The sequence below is a fragment of the Temnothorax americanus genome, unplaced genomic scaffold (assembly GCF_048541705.1).
Source record: "Temnothorax americanus isolate GAGA-0224 unplaced genomic scaffold, ASM4854170v1 Scaffold28, whole genome shotgun sequence".
Classification (NCBI taxonomy): domain Eukaryota; kingdom Metazoa; phylum Arthropoda; class Insecta; order Hymenoptera; family Formicidae; genus Temnothorax; species Temnothorax americanus.
In genome coordinates, this window is record NW_027509421.1 from 1,991,281 (window position 1) to 2,016,501 (window position 25,221).

Consider the following 25,221-nt stretch of genomic DNA (forward strand, 5'->3'; position numbering starts at 1 on the left):
TTTCATGTTGTTCATATTTTGTCTAAATTATTTAAAATATGTAATTTTTCGTATAACAAAGTAATTTTAAATAAGACATATTAGAAATATACATATTTATGTATATTTTTTTGAACTAAATTTTTATCAAATTAATTTTTATTTGAATTTTTAAATTAAAAATATATAGTTTGTATAGGAAAATTTAAAAGTTAATAAGATCTTTATTGTAATTATATTTGGTCAAACCGGAAGAGGCTAAAAAGAATTATGTGCATTTTTTCATAATAAATGCTTAAGTAGTGAAATATATATATATATAAAAATGTAATAAAATAAATAAATTTAAATTTTTAGATATAAATAAATAAATAAATAATTAAGAAAGAAAAGACATAACATTAAATTAAATTGCTGCATTATAGGTTGTAGCCATATATTTTGTTCTGTGTTTCCTTAATAATATTATTCTTTTATTATTTATATAAAACTTAGATAAAGATAGATTATATATAAATTTAGTTTTGTCAAATTTATTAATTATTTGCAGTGTAATATTTATAATTAATTATTTATAACTAATTACTACTTTATTTTCTTCTTATACGCTTGACGATAAAAGTCGTTAAATAAATACATAAAACTTATAGTAATTATTACGAAGAAATAAGTCAGAGCTTTTGGTGTTTGACAATCCATAATCAATGTTAATATAAGATGAATTAACATTAAAACAAACTGCAACTGAAATTTGAAACAGAATTAATTAGAGAGTTATTTTGTATAGCTAACGTTTCCGTAATTTGTTTATTTTATTTGACAAACAATTAAATTAAAAATATATTATATATAAATTAAATTAATAGATATTGGCGGAACATCTTATCATTTTTGGTCAAATTAATAGATACTACTATTTTACGACATTAACGAAAAAGAATGACAAAGAAAAATAACACAGGAATTTATAACAAAATATGTGTATGTCGTCAAAAATATTACGATAGAACATAATATAAAATATTATTAGATATATTTATAATATTATAAAAATACATGTTTATAATATTATAAACATATCTTTGTTTAATTTCTGTAATTTGCTTTAACAGTCAATTATACAAAAGTTAATTACCAGCTGAATCGAAGTCATATATTTCTTCCACCAGAGATACTTTTTGTACTTAGGGCCAAGAGCCGCGATGAAATAATAACTGTACATAATAACATGGACCAAAAAATTCAAGAAACCTAGGATAACACCTTGTTTACCAGGCAGGAATTTCAAATAGCACCACGAGAAGACTGCCATGATAGTATGATGGTAAACATGAAGAAAAGTAATCTGATTTTGCTTCTTTCTCAAAACGAAAAATACCTTGAAAAGCAAAACATTTAAATATTAAATTTCTTCTTACATTTTTACATTTTTTGTATAAAATACTTTGCCTAATTTTATTTAAACGTTTTCTGATATTTAAAATATTTGTTAATTGATATCTTAATTTGTAATGTTATTAATGATTTTTATTTTGAAGAGATATCAATGTTTATAAAACTGATAAAAATGTAATAATTAATAATAAAAAAAGAAAATAAATTTAAAAAGACTTATGTGAGTAATAAAATTTTCATTAATTATATCGTTTATGATAAATTTATGTATTACTTCTACATCAAAAATGTTATTTAATTTAATTAAATGTTCTGTACTTAAGGCCAAGTGCCACGATAAAATAATAACTATACATAATGACGTGGACCACAGAATTTAAAAAACCTATGAGGACGCCTTGTTTACCGGGCAAGAACTTCAAGTAACACCACGAAGAGATGACTGTTAAAGTATGATGGTACACATGAAGAAAAGTAATCTGACTTTGATTCTTTCTCAAAACAAAGAATACCTTGAAAAGCAGAACATTAGAAGTTACATATTTTCTTTACAAAATTTCTTGTTTTTTTTCAACTAAACGCTCTTTTTAATATTATATAAAATAGTTATATAAAATAGTTATTTATTAATTTTAATTTGATACATTATTAATGATTTTAGATTTTTAATATTTTAAAAAGATATATTGAATATACTTCTTATGTTTTTTTATAACATATTTGATATTTTGTTTAAAGGAGAAAATATTAAACATTTTTTTCAATTTATTAGAAATAATGCGAATAATCTACGTATAATTTTCTGATGACGAATTAGCAAAACGTTCTGTTCATGTTTCAAAATGTTTGTTTGCAATAATTTTTGTTAGTTAATTGTCGGAACAATGGTACCACTTTTACAAGTCGATAATTAAAGAAAGATATGTTTTTTGTATTAAATTTTTTATAAATTAATTAACTTAATTAACTAAACGAAATAGTTCGTCAAAAAACGAGTCAATAAATTTGAGTCAATAGGCCACCATTAAATAGAATTGCTGCCTCCGTAAAAAAATATCAACACAATTATAATTTTCATTCTTTATTCCAAATCTACTTTTCATGTATCTTCAAATATGTCGTTCATACCTGTTTGGATAACTGTTGCGCCTTTATACATACGTTCACAGATCGTTAATAGCGAAAATTAAGTAATAGCGGACCAATAGAACAATGAGACTGTTTATAGGGAAAAATTACGTTTTCTCGTAACACTTGACGCAATCGCATCTTGAAGGAAATTAATACGGTGACACGCGAACGTTTTTTTCATACGATTACCTATTTACTTAAGCTTCGGCGCGCAATTCGCGAATGAATTAAGTGGCTGACACGACGCGACCTATTGTAAACATCACGAGTGATGAGTAGTTTAAACAATTATCAAGTCAGCATACTTTTCATAAAACAAATGACTGCGGAATATTTAACATTTTATAACGCAAATTCGCACATTGACAAATTATGTCTCTTATATTTTTTGTCTCTTATATTTTCATTCTCTGTCTCTTATATTTTCAATTAATTTGAATGGACAGATTATTATCACGTATTTATTAAGTGTGCCAGTATATGAAAAACTGTTATACAAAATTTGTTGTACAAAATTGTTTTAATATATCCAATCAAAAATATAAAATAATTGTGCATTGCAATATAAATGATGTTGATTTTCGTAAAAAGAATGTTTAGATGAATAATAAGTGTTGTTTAACATTTCATAACTTTCAAAATGTTAGAAATATTTTTAAAAAATGTTGAAATTAGATAAATAAAAATAATGATTGAGACAGGGTTTTAATTCTGACTCTATTATTAATTATAACAATCACCCTCACTCGACGCAGCCGGTCCGTAGCCGTCAAAGCTCTAAATTTTAAAACAAAAATATTTGTTGGACGTCAATCAATTTTTATAAAATTGGTAAAAAAAAAAAAAAAAACAAATAGAACTCAAGACTGGATAGTTGGAAGGACCCTACAATATAATTGATCATCCGATAGATATATACAATATATATACTAAGTTAAATCCAATATATAACATACTAAATAATTAAATCAATAACAAAAAGATTTTGACTCAGACAGGAGGATACAGATTTATTAATGAATTTCTTATAGTTGCCAACTGGAATTCCTTCTCGACAAATTTTTATCAGATTTAATACAACGATATAATATAACTTCGGCGATGTAGTCTAACTTCGACGATCTTACGCAATAGCTTTATTCAGTGATGATTATTTAATAGTGAACGGCGATCCGACTAATAAAGAGAACGACTCCCGAAATTACAAAAGATGTGCACAGTAACACAGCTTTCCGCAGAGTGAGTTTTCAGCTTCTCTGATAAAGGTCAAAGCATGGGCCGCCTTGATAGCTGGCGTGTGCGCATGTCATTAATTTCACCGGTAGGCCTACTAGATTTGAACCTCGAATATTCAGGCAGCCCCGTCAGATTCTTGGCTTTCTCCGGCAACAGCTGATTTGGCGTCCTTGTCTAATTGGTCCTACTAATGGGTCGAATCGGAATGTAGCTAACATCGCAGTCTTCTCCTCATCCTTACAATTTGGCTAATACGGGTCGTTTTTCCACGAATAGTCCTCTCATATCGTCTACTTTACTTTATGTAAAACTATACGTTGCCTGCTCGCCTAAGTCATTTTAAATAGTGCAACAATATTACAGATTACATATAGAATAATATCCATACTCTACAGGGACTCCCGATAAATCGGATCATGTCAATGTTGAGGGGAATACAATTATATACTGTTACATGATAAACGTTTTAAAAATTAAACGTTTTTAAACCCACCAAGATAATAGCCAAGTTTCTTTTTAAACTGTTCAATATGTTATGTTTCCTTAATTCTTTGATTGCAATATGCTACAATTATAAATCATCCAAAATAAGGTAGGACATAATTGTATATATAGTTATTACATAATTATATATGTTGGATATATAGGAAAAATATTTCCAAAAGATTTATATTTAATAAATTATATATCATACATACTTGACATATTATGTATCCATATTTTGTTGTTTTATGAACTTACAGACTATAGAAGCTGTGCAATTTAATCTAAAAATTGTATACATAATAATCCACATACATACACAATTTTGTTATAATTCTACCTCAACGCTAATGACTCTTTCTCTTTTTTCAACATTAATCTATGTTAATTACTAAATTATTTACTAAATTTTTTACTTAATTATTAAATCTAAGATTTCAATTAAGTTAAATCCTGCAATCAATTAACGATTTTAACCACATTTTCCTACATACTTAAATCAAAATAGAATTTTAAATCTGATATCTAATATAATATAATTATAAAACATGTATCTGATAATAATTAGAAATGATCTTTTATAGATAATTATATTTATATCTAATGTATAAATATTGGAACTTCTTATATCTTGACATAAATATAAAATCTAATAATATTATAGAAATTAATAATAGTATTAATAATATAGTATTATGGAAATTGTAATTCCTAATATATTAATTGCAAATTATTTAAAAACGACTAAAAAAACTTAGTGTTGTATTAAGAAAAATATTTAGATATTGATGTCGACAAACAGATTCGAAAATTTAAAAGTGCAATTTAAAAAGATAGATATTTTAATTAAAACTCAAAAATAAGCTACACAGACATTCTATAAATTATAAATCTCATTTTCTCTTTATTTACATATATCTATATGTACATCTATCTATTACACACTGTGTGACAAAAAATCAATGACACAATTTAAACATTACTGCACACTTTGTAGACTGTAGCCACTTTGTTTCATGTTTTTGTAATAATATTATTCCCTCATTATTTGTATAAAATTTAGTTATAAATAGATTTAAATTATTTTTTTGTATTTACTGATTGTTTGCAACATGTAACATTCATAATTAAGTTATTTTCTTTTTATACGCTTGACGATAAAAGTCGCTAAATAGGTACATGAAGATTATTACGACTATTGTGAAGAAATAAGTCAGAGCTTTTGGTGTTCGACAATCCAAGATTAATGTTAGTACTAAGTAGACTAACATTAAAGCAAACTGCACCTGAAATTTTAAAGAATCTTAAGTATTAAATTTGTATAACGTTTCCACAATCTGTTTATTTAATTAAACAAATAATTAAAATAAAAATATAAATAAGTGCTGTTAACAATATTAATGGAAAAAAACTAAAAAAGATGAAACAGACATTTATATGTATAATGAAATCTCATATCATTTCATATGTCTATTGCGCCAAAAATATTATGATAGAATATAATATAAAAATATTATACTCATAATATTATTTTGATTTATAAAAATACAAATCCTCCAATTGGTTGTATTAGTAGATGGGCAAAAATTGATGGTAATAAAATATTAAAAAATCTGTAATAAAACTTTGACAGTTAATTATATGTAAAAGTTAATTACCAGCTGAATCCAAGTCATATATTTCTTCCACCAAAGATACTTTTTGTACTTAGGGCCAAGAGCGGCGGTGAAATAATAACTGTACATAATAACATGGACCAAAGAATTCAAGAAACCTATGATAACACCTTGTTCACCAGGCAGGAATTTCAAATAGCACCACGAGAAGACGGCCATGATAGTATGATGGTAAACATGAAGAAAAGTAATCTGATTTTGCTTCTTTCTCAAAACAAAAAATACCTTAAAAAGCAAAACATTTAAATATTAAAAATTTCTTCTTACATTTTTACATTTTTTCTATAAAATTCTTTGCCTAATTTTATTTAAACGTTTTTTGATAATTTTTTTTTTAAATATCTGTTAATTGATATCTTAATTTGTAATGTTATTAATGATGTTTATTTCAAAAAGATATAAATGTCTATAAAACTAATAAATGTAAAAATTTATAATAAAAAAAAAATAAATTTAAAAAGACGTATGTAAGTAATAAAATTTTCATTAATTATATTGTTTATGATAAATTCATGTATTACTTCTACATCAAAAATGCTTTTGTTTCAACAATTTAATATTTTTTATGCTTTATAATATATTCTGTTATTATGTCTGAAAAAATAGCATTTAAAAAAGGTTGTTCAATTTGTTAAAGGTAATGTGAACAATCGACAAATGTTTTTCCGATGACCGAGTTAGCAAAACGCTTTATTCACATTTCAAAACGTTTCGTTGCAATAGCTTTCATTGGGTAACTGACTAAAGACTAAACAATGGTTCCACTTTTAATCGATAACGGAAGCATGGGTATACGCTCCATTGTCTTCTTAAATCTTTGTGAGTCGGCTAACTCAAGCATTTTAATTTTTAACTAATCAATTAATTCAATTAATTTTGTTATTTAATTTAATTAAATGTTCGCTTACCGTGTCCAGAAGCTCAATAATTTTTGAGAAAAAATACCACCAAGCGCCTCGTGACATCTATACATTCAATACATACATGTAATATTGCGAAAAATATATGTTTTATTTATTAAAAACTACTGTTTTTAAACTATTTAAATTAAAATTAAACTATATATATATATATATATATATATATATATATATTAAATAGGGAATAGTGAGAGAGGCAATCGGAACCACGTGCGGTAATTATTGCGCAATCAATAAATAATCAATAAGATAAAATATATTATCGTTTGTTAATATGTAATTTTCATGTATATTAATTTTGTTTACACGCTGAAGATGACACAAAGAAAGTGTCGAAAAGTCCGAATATGTATATTGACTAATATATTTTATCTTATCTTATCTCTTATTGACTATTTATTAATTGCGCAATAATTACCGCGTGTGGCTCCAATTTCTATTCCCTAATTGATTTATTCAGGAGAGCCTATACTTAGTTTATTATTTAAAATTAAATGTTATTAAAAATTAGGAAAAAGGTATTTACCGCTCGTGCGTTTGTGTCCTGTGAATTAGGTGATAAACGACTATTACATCCATGATTAAAAAAGAAATTTTTAACATCAACGTCCCATATCTGAAATCGACGAACATTGTCTAGAATAGATTATTGTACATCTCAAAACGCACATGACAATAAGCTGATAATTTAATCAAATCATTTTTCATTTAATTTCCATGTATTGATCTTACTTGATTTAGAATAATGGTATATACATATATATGTATACCTATACAGGATGTATCATTTTGATCAACGCACTTGGATTTCTCAGAAATCATGCAAGATATCAAAAATTCAGTTTTGTATGATATCAAGGGGGACATATTTTGATTTAAAAAAATTTGATTTCGGGTTTTATGGTCAAATAAAAGTTAACTTTATTTTTAAAAATGTGAAAATAATTTTTATAAAAACCTATGTTTATAGCCCATCTCATTACGAGTTCAACGCGCTATGACTTAAGGTCGTCGAAGATCAAATGACCAAATGCGAGTTGACAATATTATTGCCTTCGTGCATGTTCGAACTGCAGTGCCTGGTTAGAAATGCAAAAGCAGCCAGTACTTTCTTTCTGATACCGCATACAACCTCGTAAAAAATAAGATTTCGATATCTCTGGTTTCGGAGAAATTCGAGTGTATTAATTAAAATAAGACACTCTGTATATTGTTAATTTCAAAGGTATTCATTAAAATTTAAAAATTTCAAAAAATTAAAAAAAAAATTTTTTAAATAAAAAAATTTTGAATTTGAATAACATTCAGTATATAAATTATATAATGTAATATTTTCAAGCTATTCAAACATACAATTAATTAGTATTTATCTAGAATACCCTTTTTATAGTATTTTCAAGTGGTTTATATAACACTCTTTTGTGTGTGAATATAGAATATGAGAAAATGTGGAATGGAGTATTTATATGTATATCTTGACACATTTTCTTGTTTTCAATATTAAATGTACAGATGAAATAAATGTACTGTAGAGGGGATTAAATTTACCAAACTTGTCAACCAAATACTGAAGAGTACTTGAAATGCGTTATATAAAATCATAACGGTATTCAGCTGAAAAGCCAGCCGTTTTTCCATCATTTTTGGTCCAGCTTTTAAAACAAATATTAAATATGCGCCGACAATACATAACATAGGACCCGGAGATTCCATTAGAAGCCAAGTATCCACCATTGGATCTGTCGTAGAGAAATATAATTCATTAATTTTTGGCAAATTTTTGAAAAAATAAAATATTTTATATGTACTATGAATATATATTTATATCTAATGGTGGTACATAGCAGGTACATTATGTTCTTTCTAATAATAAGGAAAGTCCCCTATTATGAGATAGGCTCCTAATATACGACAGCGAGGTTTCTGCTAAACTAATAGGCCCTATCTGTTGGTTCCACCATGAACTTATTGCCTTTGGGGTAAAACCTATTTAGTGAAAAATTCATTGTTTGATCGTGCGTGTAGTCGTTGCAGAGAAAGAAATTGTGAAATTGGATGTTGTCAAGTGTCATGGAGATATGAGTCTTTAAATCTTGTTTATTATATAATTAATAAATATTTGGCAATAAGTTCTGCATGCAACGATAGAGTGAGGTCGTATTAATAGGAAAATACGGGATATGTTGAGTTGTTCAATTGTAGAGATTCGATTTGGTGATCGTGAAACCGCAAGGCGTGGTGCTCGTTATATGAGATACTCAGGGCACTCCTGGGTTGCTGAAGTATGAAAGTTATTGTATAGTAATAAAAGAAGAGAAAATATAATACTATATTAACGTTAAGGAAAGATTTATACGAATTTATAAGACTGTGCTGTCCTTGATTTGAGAGGGAAGGGTGGAAAGGGAAGATTAGGTACAATATTGAGTATAAGTGGGTTTACGATTGTTGCAAATATGCTTCTCCATTACATTTGTCTTTCAAAAACTTTAAATAAAGTTTTTTAATTGCAATATCATGTATTTTGCACTTTATTAGCGATTTCCCGGGGTCTCTCATATTATAGGAGCACACTTTTGCGATTTTGCCGAAAGCTCATTTTTCACATTTTTCTAATTTTCAGCAAAATTAATATTTAAATTAAATTTTACATTTCAGCATCTTAAAGCTTATTAAATTCCCTTCAAAATGACCTACTATATTTTTCAAATTTGCCCATAGACTTCCAGCAATCACACAAAATAGATATGGTATCTCATAATCGGGTACTTTCTTCTAAATTATGTGTAATGTGATAAAACAAAAAGCAAAATAATTGTAAATTATATTATCAGAATGTACGAGAAAACAGTTTGTTAAAATCTGTGAAGTGTTAGGCGTATTATTACGCTTACATTGCAAAAAATTAGTATTATAAAAATAATGTATCATTATACGCGAAATAAAAAAATTATTACCACGCCACTTTTAGTAATTTTATGTGATTTGTCTGGTGGATAGATACTTGGAACATACGTTCTTGTGTTATGTTTATTAATTTCTGTGGTAATTTATGCGAGTACATGAGAGACGTCGATAATGAACTCTGTACACGATTTTAAATATCTCGCACTTAAATGCACTTATGAAAGATTTCGCGTCGTTTTGTTGAAAAGAACTTACCTCTAACGTTTTTTAAAACCTCGTTATAATTGCTAACAACAAGTCGTATAAGACTAGTCATATTGGTGATGTAATTTTCAAAAGATAGGGATAGCTCTTGAATTATTTATCAGGAAATCTGAAATATGTGTAAAAGAATTTAGTAATCACTTTAATTTTATATACCTCAAAGAGATATATTATTTGTAAGTGTGACAAAAGAAGTATAAAAGATATCCCAGCAAACACAGAATACACCTTTGATAGCAAATTGTCGCCAAGATGGCATCAAATTCCGAATTTAAATTCTTATAATATTAAAAGAAATAAGATCGTGTTATGATATACGATCAAATTAGAACAAACTATTATTTATGGTCTGACCTTGGATCTTAATAGCCTATTACTAGTTCTATATGCATATTATACACATATATTTTTTAACTTGGTGCCGATTTTTTGTCGGACCAAGTTAAAACACATCAGTTATCGTTGGATCATTAAAATCTCTTCCCTCGCCCCCCTCCCCCCTAATTAAATCGTCGCGCCCCCCTCCTTCCTAATTAAATCGATATCGATTTAATTAGGGGGGAGGGGGGCGAAGGAAAAGATTTTAATGATCCAACGATAACTGATGTGTTTTAACTTGGTCCGACAAAAAATCGGCACCAAGTTAAAAAATATATGTGTATAATATGCATATAGAACTAGTAATAGGCTATTAAGATCCAAGGTCAGACCATAAATAATAGTTTGTTCTAATTTGATCGTATATCATAACACGATCTTATTTCTTTTAATATTATAAGAATTTAAATTTGCAAAATTAAAACAATTGTATCTTTATATTTATTGAGAATGTATATATTGCTTATTTGCTGCAACAATATGACGTAACTAAAAAATCGCTCTTTTTGAGTTATTTGTACAGGGAAAAAAAATAGTTACATGTACTATTTATAGTTAAATCGACAATGCTTAACCTTCACGAACTCATTCGAGCAAGCAGCTGTGTCACTAGTGTGACATATCATTCAGGGAATTATGTAGGTAACAATAACGTCTTATCTCAGTCTTATCTCCATTGTCATAGTGAGAACATCGCAAAAGTTGCAAGAAAAGCGATATGCCAATACGGTATTTTAAAATTCTCATAGAAAGTTATAATAATTCAAAACTTGAAATCGTGTCTGCTCTGAAAAATCACAATTTTTGAATTGTTGCAGCAAATGAGCGAATATATATGTAATGTAGAAACACATATATAGAGGTGTATATGTGTAATTCTAATTTAAAATAATTACGCACGTGACAACTGTTACATTTTTTGCAAAGATGTATTCATAAACATTTACCTTTTTACCTTTTTGTTAAAAATATTAATGTAAATTGTATATTTTTCAAGAAATGCTCTTAATAAAATGTTTTTTTTTTTAATTTTGCTTTGCGTAAATTATTAACTCTTGCTCCACATGAATTTGATAAACACACAATGTGCAAATTTAATTAAATTCTTGCGCACTATAATAAAATTTAGTTCATAGTGTTACTAATCCAGATATCATCACCAAACTGTAATTAATCGTATCGTCACTTACAACACTGCGATCAATTTAATTGCAACATTACCAGTATTATAAATATTTAACGTAACCTTTTATCTATTTATTACATTAATATTTAAACAATTGTAAGAACAAATAATCGATATAAAAATCTATCACAAATTTGTATATATTAGCTCTTGATCAATCAATTAGCTCTGCATCAATAATCCACTTGATGCACCTTGAATAAAAAATTTCAAAACGCAAATTTCTTGCAACATGCTCACCTCTTCTTTGATAAGCAATTGAAATCTTGCAATTTTCACAAACTCGGAAACCTCGTGACCGCGACCTTCTCCCGAGATCAACACGCTTGAACGAGAAATTCCGGGAAAGCTTGAATACAACTACACAGGTTCTGATCGATGAGAAGAGAGACGCGGCCTACCAGAAACTGATCGTGCACGATGGTTATATGTCATGAAGTAAGACCGTTGCCCAGCAAACGCGTTTTCTGTAATCCCCACCGTCGTTTTAGTAATCCCGCTACTTGATTGACGCGATAAAAGGCCATCGGCGATCATTCAAATTGAGAATGCGGATCGATTAATGTGGAAATAGTGTAGTTTTGTCATCAATTAAATTGATGAAATTAAACTAAGGGAAGGAGAAAAAGAAGAGATAAAGAATGTACAGAAAGAAAATAAGAAGTCTACATGAGAACCGTAAAAGAGGGAGTAGTAAAAAAGACAGTAAGGAAAAGGAGAACGCTGAAGGAATTCGTGAAGATGATCACATTGACCGCGATTACGTTGAAGAAAAAGGTACGCACAGGTACAAGCTACCGTGATATTGCACGAGGTAAGAAAAATTAACTTGATAATTAAAAAAAAGAAGCGGATAATAATTAATAAATAATTAAGGGACAATTAAAAAATAATAAGAACAAATAACATTGTCCATGGTAACATTCGTGACATTGCGTGTAATTTAAAAATTCAAAACAAAATTAAAAAATTTTCAACATTAATTGTTTGAGCACATGTTTTTGCTTTTACTTTTATCTATATATTTGAAGCTTATAATAAAAATCCTTATTTTTAATTTTAGATACTTTGCTCATTACATGTTTGATAAAAATTATTTAAGACTTTATTCTTTGTAAATATCGTATAATTAATATATAATATATTCCTATACTAATTAAATAATTCCTATATTACTGTACTATACGAAATAATTCGCGTAGTTTTCACTTCTGGTTTATCTAATGACAATTTTATTTAGAAAATTTTGGTTTATGTTTAAATATACATTAATAATTACTGAATACATCCTTACAAGTGATTTATCTCAGCGAATGGATTCTGTTAATATAAATCAACTTGCACGTACGAGTATTATCAATTTTGCTTTCCGCTTTTGAATAATAAAACAGCTGTTAAATATTAAATTATTTTCTTGCGGCATCGTTTCCGTTATACATCTGTATACATTCCCGTATCACACCGTATGTAATTGTTTAATCAGAATGAAACAATCGACGATAAAAAGACAATAGATATTATACATCCGTGTACCAATAAAGAAAATAGAAGTCATAACCTTTACCAAAAAATTACGTCTATACAGAATTATATAACATGTTTACGATGTAAATCAGTTAAGTGTCGTCTACGAATTTTGAAGAATTTCGGACTGTAAAGCGGTTACGAATCCATTCAAATGTTTGACATAGTATATTTGGCCGGAATAAGTAAGATGTGTCAAAACGAGAAATGACTAATGACATGAATAATACCACAATTTATTCGTAATTTTGTAATGGGATTTCTTACTAACTCATATAACTTTTATTCAATAAATTAAAACATAAAAATGCCATCTATAATATTTAAGTATTAATAATTTCAATATTCTAAATACTATATATAATATATATAATTTATTTTTCAATATAAAAGAAATTTTGGAAACATATACTTTGTTTAAAATATATTTACGATATATATCTACATGCCTTTTAGATATTATTAATGCTAATAAAACCAAACAGGCTAAAAATATTAGTCATTTTAAAAATAAGCAAAGAAAAAGTTCAAATATTTAATGACAGATTTTTGTTTGCCCGGAATAAGTGAATGAATATGGACATATCTCGTACCATAAAAGATATCCAAGGCTTGAATTAGATATCATTTTATTCGCTAGTTTATCCCGTACCTGAGATGTGTCAATATTTATCGAATGTCTTTAGAACATCATTTTCTGACATCATAGCTGCTTTTCGAGAAAAGATCGCTACAATATTTCACAATATACATATCCATGAATTTACTTAATTTATTTTATTTAACGTAATTTTTTGCTTAAAATATAATATGTAAATCAATATTTTAAATTTAGACGAAATGAGGAAGATATTAACATTATTAACATAAAGTGTTAAAAAAACACAAACAATTTATACGCCTTACATAAAAACTCTATGTCCATGATTTATAGATGTTATTGATGTATTAACATATATGCGTGAAGTTATAATATATTCATATTGTATACATATATAAAAGTCTTATCAATGGAAATCGTCGCAAATACCTACTATGTCGAAATTTCGTATTTAGTGAGATATAGTAATAACGATGCAAGAATAATAGATTAAAGTATTCTATAGAAAAGATTCGCTGCCTCTACCGTTGTATCTGACTTTGGTTGCTTTTACGTATCTATGGATTATTAGCATTTAACCGGCCGTATGTTTTACGCAAAAAAATCAAACTTAGATTTATAAAATAATTTTATTATACAAAAAAGCATTAATAAAAAATTTATGTACGTATATAAAGAAAGTAAAAAATCTACGTTCCAGCTTTAATAAATTTCAATAATAATTGATACTTAATTAATCCTTCAAGGTATATAATAGTATGTCCGTCTGCAATGTGTGGCCGATGAATAGGATATTACGGTCTGCCACGGAGAAATATAGTCTGACGTTGAGTTGTGATATATTGTTGCAAGAGGAAAGGTAAACGCAGAGTCATTTATATTTCTAATACTCGTGCTGAAGAATGAAAGCATGACTGATAGTACCGTTAGAAGGTGCCACCAAAAACACTATTTCTCTAACAAAACTAGAACTCAAGAACATTGGCCGGATGTTAAATGATGGAAGTGATTTGATGAGTGGATCGTATAACAAGAAATAGATTGTCTTTAAAAGTCGGCAGCTATGTCGTCGAGACACATAGTACGTCATCTATATATTAATATAGCAGATTGCATATATTAATTTTACATTCAGTTAATTTATGTATAGTTAATACCGTAAAAGAATAAAAAAAGACGCGTATAAAATATAAATAAAAATATATTATAACAAGTTGTTATATAGCAACAAGAATTGTAAGATTACTGTGCGTATATTATAAAAAGTATTAAAAAAATACTGCGTGATTTATTAATAACAAACAAAATCAGAATATAATATCATGCACGACTTAAATAAAACAAGTTCCAAGAACGGTTTAAATAGAATAAAAGAACAATTAGAATTAATAGTATAAATTAAATTATTTAGCGGACAAGTTAATTATACTTACCGTATACGTATTTTGCACGTGATTGTACGAGATTCGAAGTTCCGGACAGTTTGTAACTCAGGACAAGAACGCGGACAGTTTGAATAAATTACGAATGACGTATTGTTTAATAACGGGAGCTGTCGTAAAGTTTATAAAAAGAAAAAGAAAAAGAATTTCTCGCGCGTCTATACCTGACTTTAACGATCTGACAAAAATTTATTATCGTTGAAAATGCACCCGTAGCGCCAGCATGTGGTATCGTGATTTAATGACGCGTGACTTAATGACGAGTGATAAATGCATTTTAAATTGTCGTCATTGGTATGCGAAATAATTATATGACTAATCAATTGCGGTCGAGCCAATAAAAGGCGCGAAGATGTTATGAGCAAAAATAACCTACACAACGCGGCTTTCTATCTATTCTTAACTTAGGAAGTAAGTTAATGATTTGCAGCTGAGAAGTAGAATTATCTCTTTTTAGTGGGTTACGCGGTCGGGATATTATCGATAGGGTTGTAGCGGATTTAACATTTAACGATTGATGCGTCGAAGGTAACGCGAATTTCCATGTGAAACCACATGTAATGGATGAAAAATCGTGATCTACAATTCCAAGAACCGAAAGGATAAATAAAGAAAAAAGTAAAAATATACTTATTATACACATAACACAATATCTGAAAAATCATAAAAACTGAGTAAAAAGAAAAGTTGATAGTGGCGACTCTGGACGACTAATTATCATGATAATAGCAAAATATTTGTCTATGCTGTAGAAGAAAATATGTTGTTTAAAATCTATGTGAACTGTATAATACCCAGTATAATCCAGTTCTTTCTTTTATAAATATTTTTTTGCATTATTTATCTTTATTGAAAAATATATTTACAAATGCATTGACTGTAAATTGGTGTATGTATTATATGTATATAATATAGTATATTTGGTTGAAATGTATACACTCAGTTATTTTTTTAAATAATAAAGAGTTATAAAAAATTTCTTTAACAAAAGTTATTTTAATTAACAAGATTTATATAATTATTTAAACAAGAGTTTTTAATTGTCTTTTTTAATATTTTTAATAACAGTTTTATTTTGTTTTTCTATTGATACCTAAAAGCAACAATATCTCATGAACGACTACGGTAATTCATAGTTTATTGCGCATTATTAAATTTGACATGAAACTTTAATCGTGCTGTAGAAATTGATCTCTTTCAATTCTGTTTTACCATTTTTTAATTATTTTTCTATATTTTTCTTTCAATAAAAACTATTTTTTTTACAAGAATTTCATAAAGTACTTAAGATATACACAAAAACCTAAAATTTGAAATATCACAATATTCTAAATACGCATTTCAAGAAGCACTACTTCTAAAGCAATGCTATCAAAAAAATTTTGATTATACGTTCATGCGTGGATCTTCAAGAATGGATAAAGATCAAATATAACGGCACCTTCGACAGCACCTTCGTAATGAAAGCGAGATGCTTTTAGATACATGTTCCGTTCATCTTCTCTTTCATCTTTTTTTTCCTCTTGTCCCCGTTTGGGACGTGTTCTCGAAAAAGTAGGTCGTCTACCCATTTGTGTGCATGCCACGGTCATGGCCACGACTAATTGTTTAACCCGATATATTCGACTGAGCAATAAAATAAAAAAGAATAATGCTAGTGCGAGATAATCGCGGTTATCTGGGTAGGTTAGAAGAAGAAAATACTCTCTGTATGTTTAAATATAGAGGATAATTTAAAGCATACAGGAAATTCCTCTTATAAGATAACTGTACCAATATTGTGACAGTTAAGACCTATGTCTGGACACCTTTATCATTTTGGTTTTTAAATAAGTATAACGCAAATTAAAAAATCAAAGATAAAAATATAATACCAAAAAAATATTTGTATCTTTGATTCTTTGGTTTTAATTCGCGTTATAACTTATTTAAGGACTAAAATAATAAAAATGTCCAGACATAGGTACGCGTCTAGAAATTGGTACATTTACCTTATAGCATATACTCACATATACCGAACAATCAAACGTATATTTTCGTTATTCTTTTCAAACTAAATGTTTTATCTTTCCTGGAATTAAATTTAATTAGAAATATGTACCAGTTTTGCATCTTTCTATATTTTATATATCCTTTGCAACATTTTTTAACATTATCAAAACAAAATTATTATGAAGTTAACATGATTGATGTTGCATCGGCAACATCAAAATTTTAATATCGCTGGAAAAATATAGTTAATATTTAAACGTTATATACAATTTATTATAATCTGCTTTTTTTATGTATCTAAGTTATATATAGATGAAATACAAATTATGTTGTGGCTTAATATCAATGCACGCGTATTTATATAGTAAACATTACATCTAAAATATAATTAAAATATTTTTTTAATTAAATATACTTACAAGGAAATTCACGGATATGAAAAAAATACGTGTCCCTTATTTTCATCTAGAGAACAACATACTAAAAGCTCATCAAAATCGGAGGGGAACACTTCCATGGGTCTCCTTGTTAGAAGAAGAGAAGAAAAAACATTGTATGTTGGGGTTGTTGACTACATGTATATAAATAACAATATTAATAATAATGATTTATTAACTATGTTAATGTCGATATTAGAAATCTTATATGTATGTATATTGTAAATGTTTTTTGCAAATTGCAAAAAAAATAAATGTAACTTTAAGTTTAAAATAAAACTTAGTGTAAAATTCGCAATTATCTCTCTTTTAATGCTAAACTTTAATTAATTAACTTTAATGTTTATCATATTCCGAGTACAATATTGTGAAAACTTTCTAGTATTGTCTTTATTATACAGAAATAGTTGGACGAATATAGAGTATGAAGTTGAAAAATTACTGCGCCGTTAACTAAAAAAGAGATGAGTTGTATTTATCCTAGTAACATGAAAGGTATAGTAAGTTTTTTTTTTCATAAATGAATATACTACGTTCCTGTCGCCCATGTTATATCTTAGATATTTTCATACTTATTTTATAAAAATTATTTTAAGTTACGATTGTAGATATTAAATATTGTTGCAATGAAATATGTGCTACAAAATTTATTATCAACGAATGGTAATATATGTATTAGGTTGGCAACTAAGTTTCCGCCGTTTTCTTAACATTTAACATTTAACATTTAACACAAAAATAATTTGACATAAGAATAATTTTGCAGTCAATTTTAACTATTGCATTATTCAAGCAAGTTTGCTATTATTGCTAATTGTAGAACATTTCTAGAAAAACAGCCTTTTAATTCTAGATGTTAATAATTTATGCTACATCATGTTGTTTTTTTTCCATTATGACGAGTGTAACAAGTATTAATTTAACACTGTTTAACAAAAAAATCACTTTTTGTTAAAATAATTATTTTCCGTAATTTTTTGGGTGCTGAATACAATCTCGTTTACCATTATGTCATATCATTGTCATGTTTTATGTGATAAAACTATTTGATAAACGGGATCGTATTCAGTGCCCAAAAAAATTATGAGAAATGATTACTTTTGTTCTTATGCATTTTTTTAGATATACAGTCTTTTTTTTATTAAAATGAAGATTGAAGAGACGGAATACGTGTTAAATGTTAAAGGTTCGATATGTAAAAGATTTTTCGAACTGAAACGTAACAAACGTTATAGAATAATAATCTTATAAGATTCTCAGGTCGTCAGCAACTAATATTTAATTTTGAGAAATATTTGTATCAATGCAAAAAATAAAATAAAATCAGAAAAGATCATGTATATTAGCCTTTAGAGGGCGGGGGTGGTCGAAATATCGACCACCCAAATAACACAAACTATTTGATGTTTTTAGGCAAAATTTGATGTGTTGAATAAAGGAAAAATAGTAAAAAAAAAAAAAATAAATAAAAAAAATAAATAAACAAACACCCGCCCTTTAAAGGTTAAACGTCGTGTTTCGATTTTATTGTTCTTTCAGTTTTCCATTCAAGATTTCGGCGGAGATGCCGTTTACTTCTGTTTTTGGTGTCGCCATTTTGCTTGCTGATTCTTTCTTGATGTACGTTTTATAATAAAAATCTCCAAATAATATAATCATAAATAAATTCTGCGGTACCATTATGTATGCTGGCCACAATGGAAAACCGCAGTCTTTCACCCAGGCTAATTGTAAATAGTGTAACGTGATCACGAAAAATTGGACCAGCTGTAGCTGAGTGATGTACTTTTTCCACGCGCTTGTGTTTATCTTCATGGACGCTAACAGATAGTGCGTGTACATTATCATATGAACAAATGTATTAACTAATCCTGAAATACAATGTTAGTAATTAGTTAATCGTTGTAAAATTCTTCTGTACAAACTTATTAGTTGATACATTTAATCCTAATAAATATAATGTCTTCTCATCTTTATATTATTCTTCTTACGTTTATATTGACTACAATTTTTATGTTTTAAAGAAATAAAATTTACTTAATTATATCGCTAAATTTACAATGTATTTCAAATTAAAAGACATGAATATAAAGCATTAATTTCTGTAAATTCTGTAAATTAAATTTTGCATTTTTTGTATATACCTAGGAAAGTAGCGTGACCACCAGGCAGATATTTAACGGCACCCCAAGCACCCATTAAAATGCCAACATGATGATATAGGTGTAGAAACGTCACTTGTGTCTGCTTCTTTCTGAGTACGAAAAAGATGGTGTCCATCAAATCCAGTAACTTGATAAAAAAATACAGCCAGACCAATTTGGTGATCTGTTTAATAGGCAAATATATACAATAGACATTAATCCAGCAATTTTCTTGCTCATATCTTATTTTCATGTAAATAAAACTGTAAAAGTAAAGATATTTGTTCTTATATAAGCTAAAAAAAAAATCACTACAATAATACCGCTACTTTAAATTGCACAAGATGCATTTGTTAATGTAAATAAATTGATGTCTTAAAATTAGATAATTTTAACGAAAGTCAATTTCTAGTTGAATAACTTCTTCTTACCCATAGAGCCTTTGGTGTATTCGAAAAATCGACAGGTTGGCAAAAGTAATTATATTCTCCTAACCATGCTGTTGTTAATGCCTGAAATATATAATTACAAAGTAAACTTTTTCAAACAGAGTGAGAGCTTAAATAAGTATTTATAATTATACTGGATTATTATTATATGGAGGGGTAAAAACCATAATGGTGTAAATCAAATTTTTCAAGATATTGACTCGTATGCATATATAGATGCAATTTACATATTTATAGATTGCATCTATATGCACACGAGTCAATATTATAAAAAATTTGACTTACACTATTATGGTTTTTATCCCCTCATATTGCGATTGCATTGCACAATATTTAGTTATTTAATGCCAGAAGTTCGCAGAAATCGTCACACTTTAAAGAATTGTCATCTTAAAACTCAATTTTTCAATGTTCTTATTAAATTACATAATTTAATAAAAAAAATTTTTTTAAAGATTTATATCAATTTCTGTGAATAATAGAAAATATTTTTATCTTTTCTTCTTTATATAAGAATAGAAAATATTTTTATAAAACAAATTAAAGATTAAATAATTAATTAAAAATGTAATGTGACTTACATTGTAAAATAATATTGCGTTTAATAAAATTTGTGACACATTATATATTTGCAATATCCTGTTCAATTTAAAAGGCTGTCTTTTTTCCATAAGTCTCGGTCCAAGATTACATATAAAATATAGATACACTCCAATCAAAGTTAAGCCAGGCCATGGCGAGCCGATTAGGAAATAATCTTTAGTACGTGGATCTTGCAATATAAGAAATAAATAAAATTAATAAATTATTAGAAGTTTATTAAATTGTTTTTATTGCGTGTTATAACACGTATAAATATATATAAATAAAATTATTCATAAATAATTATTCTAAATATTTTAATTTAATTGGACATAGATAATGCCTTATAATGCTTTATATAATTACTCGATTAAATGTTAATGTATTATACAATTGTACATAAAAACTGATATAAAGTATATACTGATAATAATCACTTATACTTATATACTTTATTGCCATAATACTTTTATTGCCAAAATTAAGAAAATCATCTTGAAATACTAAACTAATAAAATTAAAATAAAGGTATGACGAAAATGGTCATATTTCTGTATGACTTGCAGTTATTTCCTTTCTCGTAAATTTCAATTCGTTATTTTGTTTTTACTAGATGAAAAACAGGTAGTAATGATGGTTTCAGTAATGACAGTTTCAGTAATGATGGTAATTGATCTGCTTGTTATCGTATTATAATGATATATATTGAATGATATGCATATTCGAGCAGAATGCACAAAAAAATACTAATAAATTGAAATGGACTTAATAATGTACAAATAAATGTCACTGCAGTGTTATAAACTATGTGTTACGAGAGATAACACAATCATATACAGCTTCTTAAATACTGTTAAATATTAGGAATTAATTTTTAACATTATTTTATAAATACTTTATATAAATATATAATCTCAAAGGCTTCTTATAAAACTATCGTTTATTGTCTTAATAGCTCCTAAACAAAAAGAGATTTTATTTTTAAAGTCCGTTCAGTGACTAGGCACATATTAACTGACACAAAATGATTAATTTAATTTAAAGATGTGCTTGTACTAAATGCGGATTATGTGCATATTTCTGTAAGTCAGTACTTTATATTTGCGTATTTCTACATGTAAATTTCAAATAATTCTCATGTACATATATATATACATTTAACACAAGCAAAATTGAAATAATCTTTAATAAATTATTATCTTAATTTTTCAAACAAATTCAATGTTATTAAAGAAGATTTCTTTTTCCTAAAATATTTTTATAATTTAGGGACATTATAAATTATTTGCTCTCTCTTATAATAATATTTTATGAAATTTTTTAATACATAAATTATTTTGAAAATATAATAAATATCCTTAAATGTAAAAAATCTAATGTAGGTAATAAGATAAAACATTTACCCGCCAAATCTTCGTTAACGTATTTATAAAATGCTATGAGTTCCTCTAACATTGCAGTCATTATGACGATACCGAACAAACTTTGGTGGTATCTTTATACAAATCCGAAAGAATCGTCATGCGATTAGTCAGGCTTATCACGATATTTACACGGAGAACATTAATTGATTAATGTCTTATTCTTCTTCATTAATAAGTCAGTTACGATGAAAAAGCGTGTTTTTTAATTTCAGCTTTTTTTCAAGCACTTATTCTGGATTATTTTTTATTCTGGTGAACTGAGTAACACGAAACTTGACGTTTTATTTGACTACTTGAGAGATACCTTTACTGACCACTCTTTTCAACAATTTCTTTCAACGCGACTAGTCACCACGAAGCTTCAAAACCGACTGCGACATTGCGTTTTCCCTTTCCGCTCCGTCATAATGTTAACATCTCATTGTATTGTAATTATAGTAAGCTTGTGCAATAAACACGGGATCTTCCAAGTATCGCACTGATGTCTACCCCTTCTAGCTAACCATGACTTCTTAGGCAATTTTGCCCATCATTACAATTGTGAAAAAAACATTGAATATTTAAAGATAATTATATTATGAGAAGAACAAAAATTCCAAGTTGTAAATTTAAATTTCAACCTTTCACCCTTTGTCGAATTTTCGGTCTTTTACCTTTGACCAATTTAACCAGTCTATTGATTATACAATATAGAGGTATATTTTGGAGCATATAATGTGGAATCAATATTTGATATGTGTCATTCATTAAATATGTGTTTTAATCATAAGAGTTATGCAGTAAGTAAGGAAGATATATTACATACACACACACATCACACACACATTCATATTTTCTAGAATAATTTTACATAAAAATAGAGCATAAAATTATTATAAAATTTTAATTAAAATTATTTAAAATTATTACATATTATATAATTAATGTAGAATATTGAAGTAAAGGTTATGTGTCATTGATCTATTTAAAAATAAAGATATTGGTGAATTTAAATTTGTGCTTGATATTATAAGAAAGCACTAGAGAATGCTATATTAATCTTAAAAGATATACAATTGTTTCAAAATAAAATATAATTTTGCATTATATACTCTGTATATCTGAATCAGTGAAAAGTCATTGAAATGGCATACTTTACATTAATATCAGTGAATAGTCATTGAACGCATCAGTGACTATTCACTGATTCAGATTTAGAGAGTACCAATAATATTTTAACATCTCACGTACTGCATGTATAAATAAAAATAGTTTTTCAAATAAAGCCCAAATAAAGTATTTATCTCTTCCAGTCGACACAGCCCTATAGTCGACATAGTTAATTTCCAAAATTTTTCAAGCTCCTAATTCGTAGGCAACACAATTCTTTAGTTTCAGCTATCTCGCGGATAATTACGGTTAATTACAACGTAATTGCACTTACTCAGAATGCTCAGACGCGTGACGTATCATTAAGAATGCGAATATGGAGCATTGCAACAATCACGAACATTCACCGACATTCAAGAAAAGATATGTATACTGCAACGTTATTATTTCTGCAGTTTGAAAAAACCTATTTGCCCACATTGGCAATTTAACCAACATTGTTTCGTCAAAAATATTGAGAAAATTTATCATTTATTATAATTATTCAAATTTCATCATTTGATATGTTGTTTCTACTTTCAATATTTCTTTGTACGTCTTAACTTTTTCTGGCTAGTAACTCAAATTAATTTATGTCAAAAGATGAGGTGATATTAAATTAACATTATCTTAAAAAGTAGAATTTGCATAAAACTGATAAATGTATATAATGCTTTACTATTATTTTTGCGCTATTAAACCTTAATAAAACATTCTTCTTTTTTAATGACTTAATTGCTGATGCCACAGATATTTAAAAATAGAAAATTAAAAAAAATAAAACTATTTTCTGGTAATTTTAAAATATTTTATCGTTTTAAATATTAACTAAATATTATTTTAAGAAGTAATTTATAACAATATGCCAATAAATTAAATAATAATACTAAGAACTTTTTCTACCGAACCGTACTGAAGCACTGTTTGATTTTTGGTTACATAACAAAATAAAGAAATTTTATAAAAATTTATTTAATCCGAGAACAAACAAGCCATTTTTTGTTTTATTTAAATGTATTCAAGTTCACAATATATTGACAAATCGTTTAACATATATGTACGATGTGCTGTCACTGACCGCGTAAAACAGGCACTGACATATTAATGTATTAATTATAAAAAATATATTCTTTAATTGAAAAATATTATAAACGAGTTCTTCTTTCTATTCACCTTGCTGTTGGTTTTTATCGCTGTTGTTCATTGATGTTTCAATGTTAATAAAAACACAATTTACGTCAAACATTACATAAGCTGTTTCATTGACTTTAGGCATTCTTGTCATCTGAAAGGTTAATGTAAAAATAACAGCTTTAAAAAACTTTTTAATAATTAGAAAGAAACATTACCCACATAATATTATAATTATATACAGAGTAATATTGCAGCAAGTTTTTTTTCGATATTTTGGCTCCTTATTCATTATTGTGTTATGTTATAATTGATTACACATATTTCTGCAATCCATGTAAGAACTACATATGTTTCTTAATATCCTTTTTCTGTTTTTTTTTCTGTTTAATTTTCATTCTCATCAATTTAAAAGAGCTATAAAATTAACATCAAGCATCAACAACGTTTGTTGTGCTTAACAATTTAACGTACCGTCACTGACATGCAATATTTCATGTTACATTAGCGACATCTCTCAATTAAGTTCACAGTTATAATTAATGCTTGCTAGAATGCAAGAATTGTGTACTATTACTCGTAAACAAGTAGAAACTTGCACATTGTTTCCTCGTAGTTTTTAATTGTGCAAGTAGAAACTTGCACATTGCTTCCTCATAGTTCCTAAGTGTGCAAGTTTTTATTTTATTCGAGGTATAATTATCGGTATTTATTTGTTTTGGCTTCCTCATAGAGGAAGCTTTGTTAGCAAAGGTTCTGATTTCACACTTAACTCTTTTGGGGACTGCGTAAATAATTATATACATTCACTA

General features: G+C 27.2%; 2 protein-coding genes across 3 annotated transcripts; both read right to left on the reverse strand.

Moving 5' to 3' along the window:
* Positions 1-543: 543 nt before the first annotated feature.
* Bond (elongation of very long chain fatty acid james bond protein) lies at positions 544-12,120 on the reverse strand. 2 transcript variants are annotated; one of them, XM_077410109.1, is made up of 7 exons: positions 11,796-12,120; positions 9,983-10,100; positions 8,369-8,559; positions 7,347-7,436; positions 6,809-6,865; positions 1,115-1,357; positions 544-723 (listed from the first exon to the last, which is right to left on the reverse strand). In XM_077410109.1, exons 2-7 carry the CDS (start codon positions 10,041-10,043, stop codon positions 565-567), a joined length of 801 nt encoding a protein of 266 aa, XP_077266235.1. In that variant the 5' UTR covers positions 10,044-10,100; positions 11,796-12,120; the 3' UTR covers positions 544-564. The 2 variants fall into 2 exon arrangements, with proteins under 2 accessions (XP_077266235.1, XP_077266234.1); XM_077410108.1 differs by lacking the exons at positions 544-723; positions 1,115-1,357 and adding exons at positions 5,039-5,510; positions 5,883-6,125 and having other exon boundaries at positions 11,796-12,062.
* A 6,310-nt stretch (positions 12,121-18,430) lies between these two features.
* LOC143899660 (very long chain fatty acid elongase 7) lies at positions 18,431-22,541 on the reverse strand. The gene is made up of 5 exons (XM_077410089.1): positions 22,130-22,541; positions 20,726-20,916; positions 20,127-20,207; positions 19,696-19,879; positions 18,431-19,422 (listed from the first exon to the last, which is right to left on the reverse strand). Exons 1-5 carry the CDS (start codon positions 22,188-22,190, stop codon positions 19,076-19,078), a joined length of 864 nt encoding a protein of 287 aa, XP_077266215.1. The 5' UTR covers positions 22,191-22,541; the 3' UTR covers positions 18,431-19,075.
* Between the last annotated feature and the right edge of the window lie 2,680 nt (positions 22,542-25,221).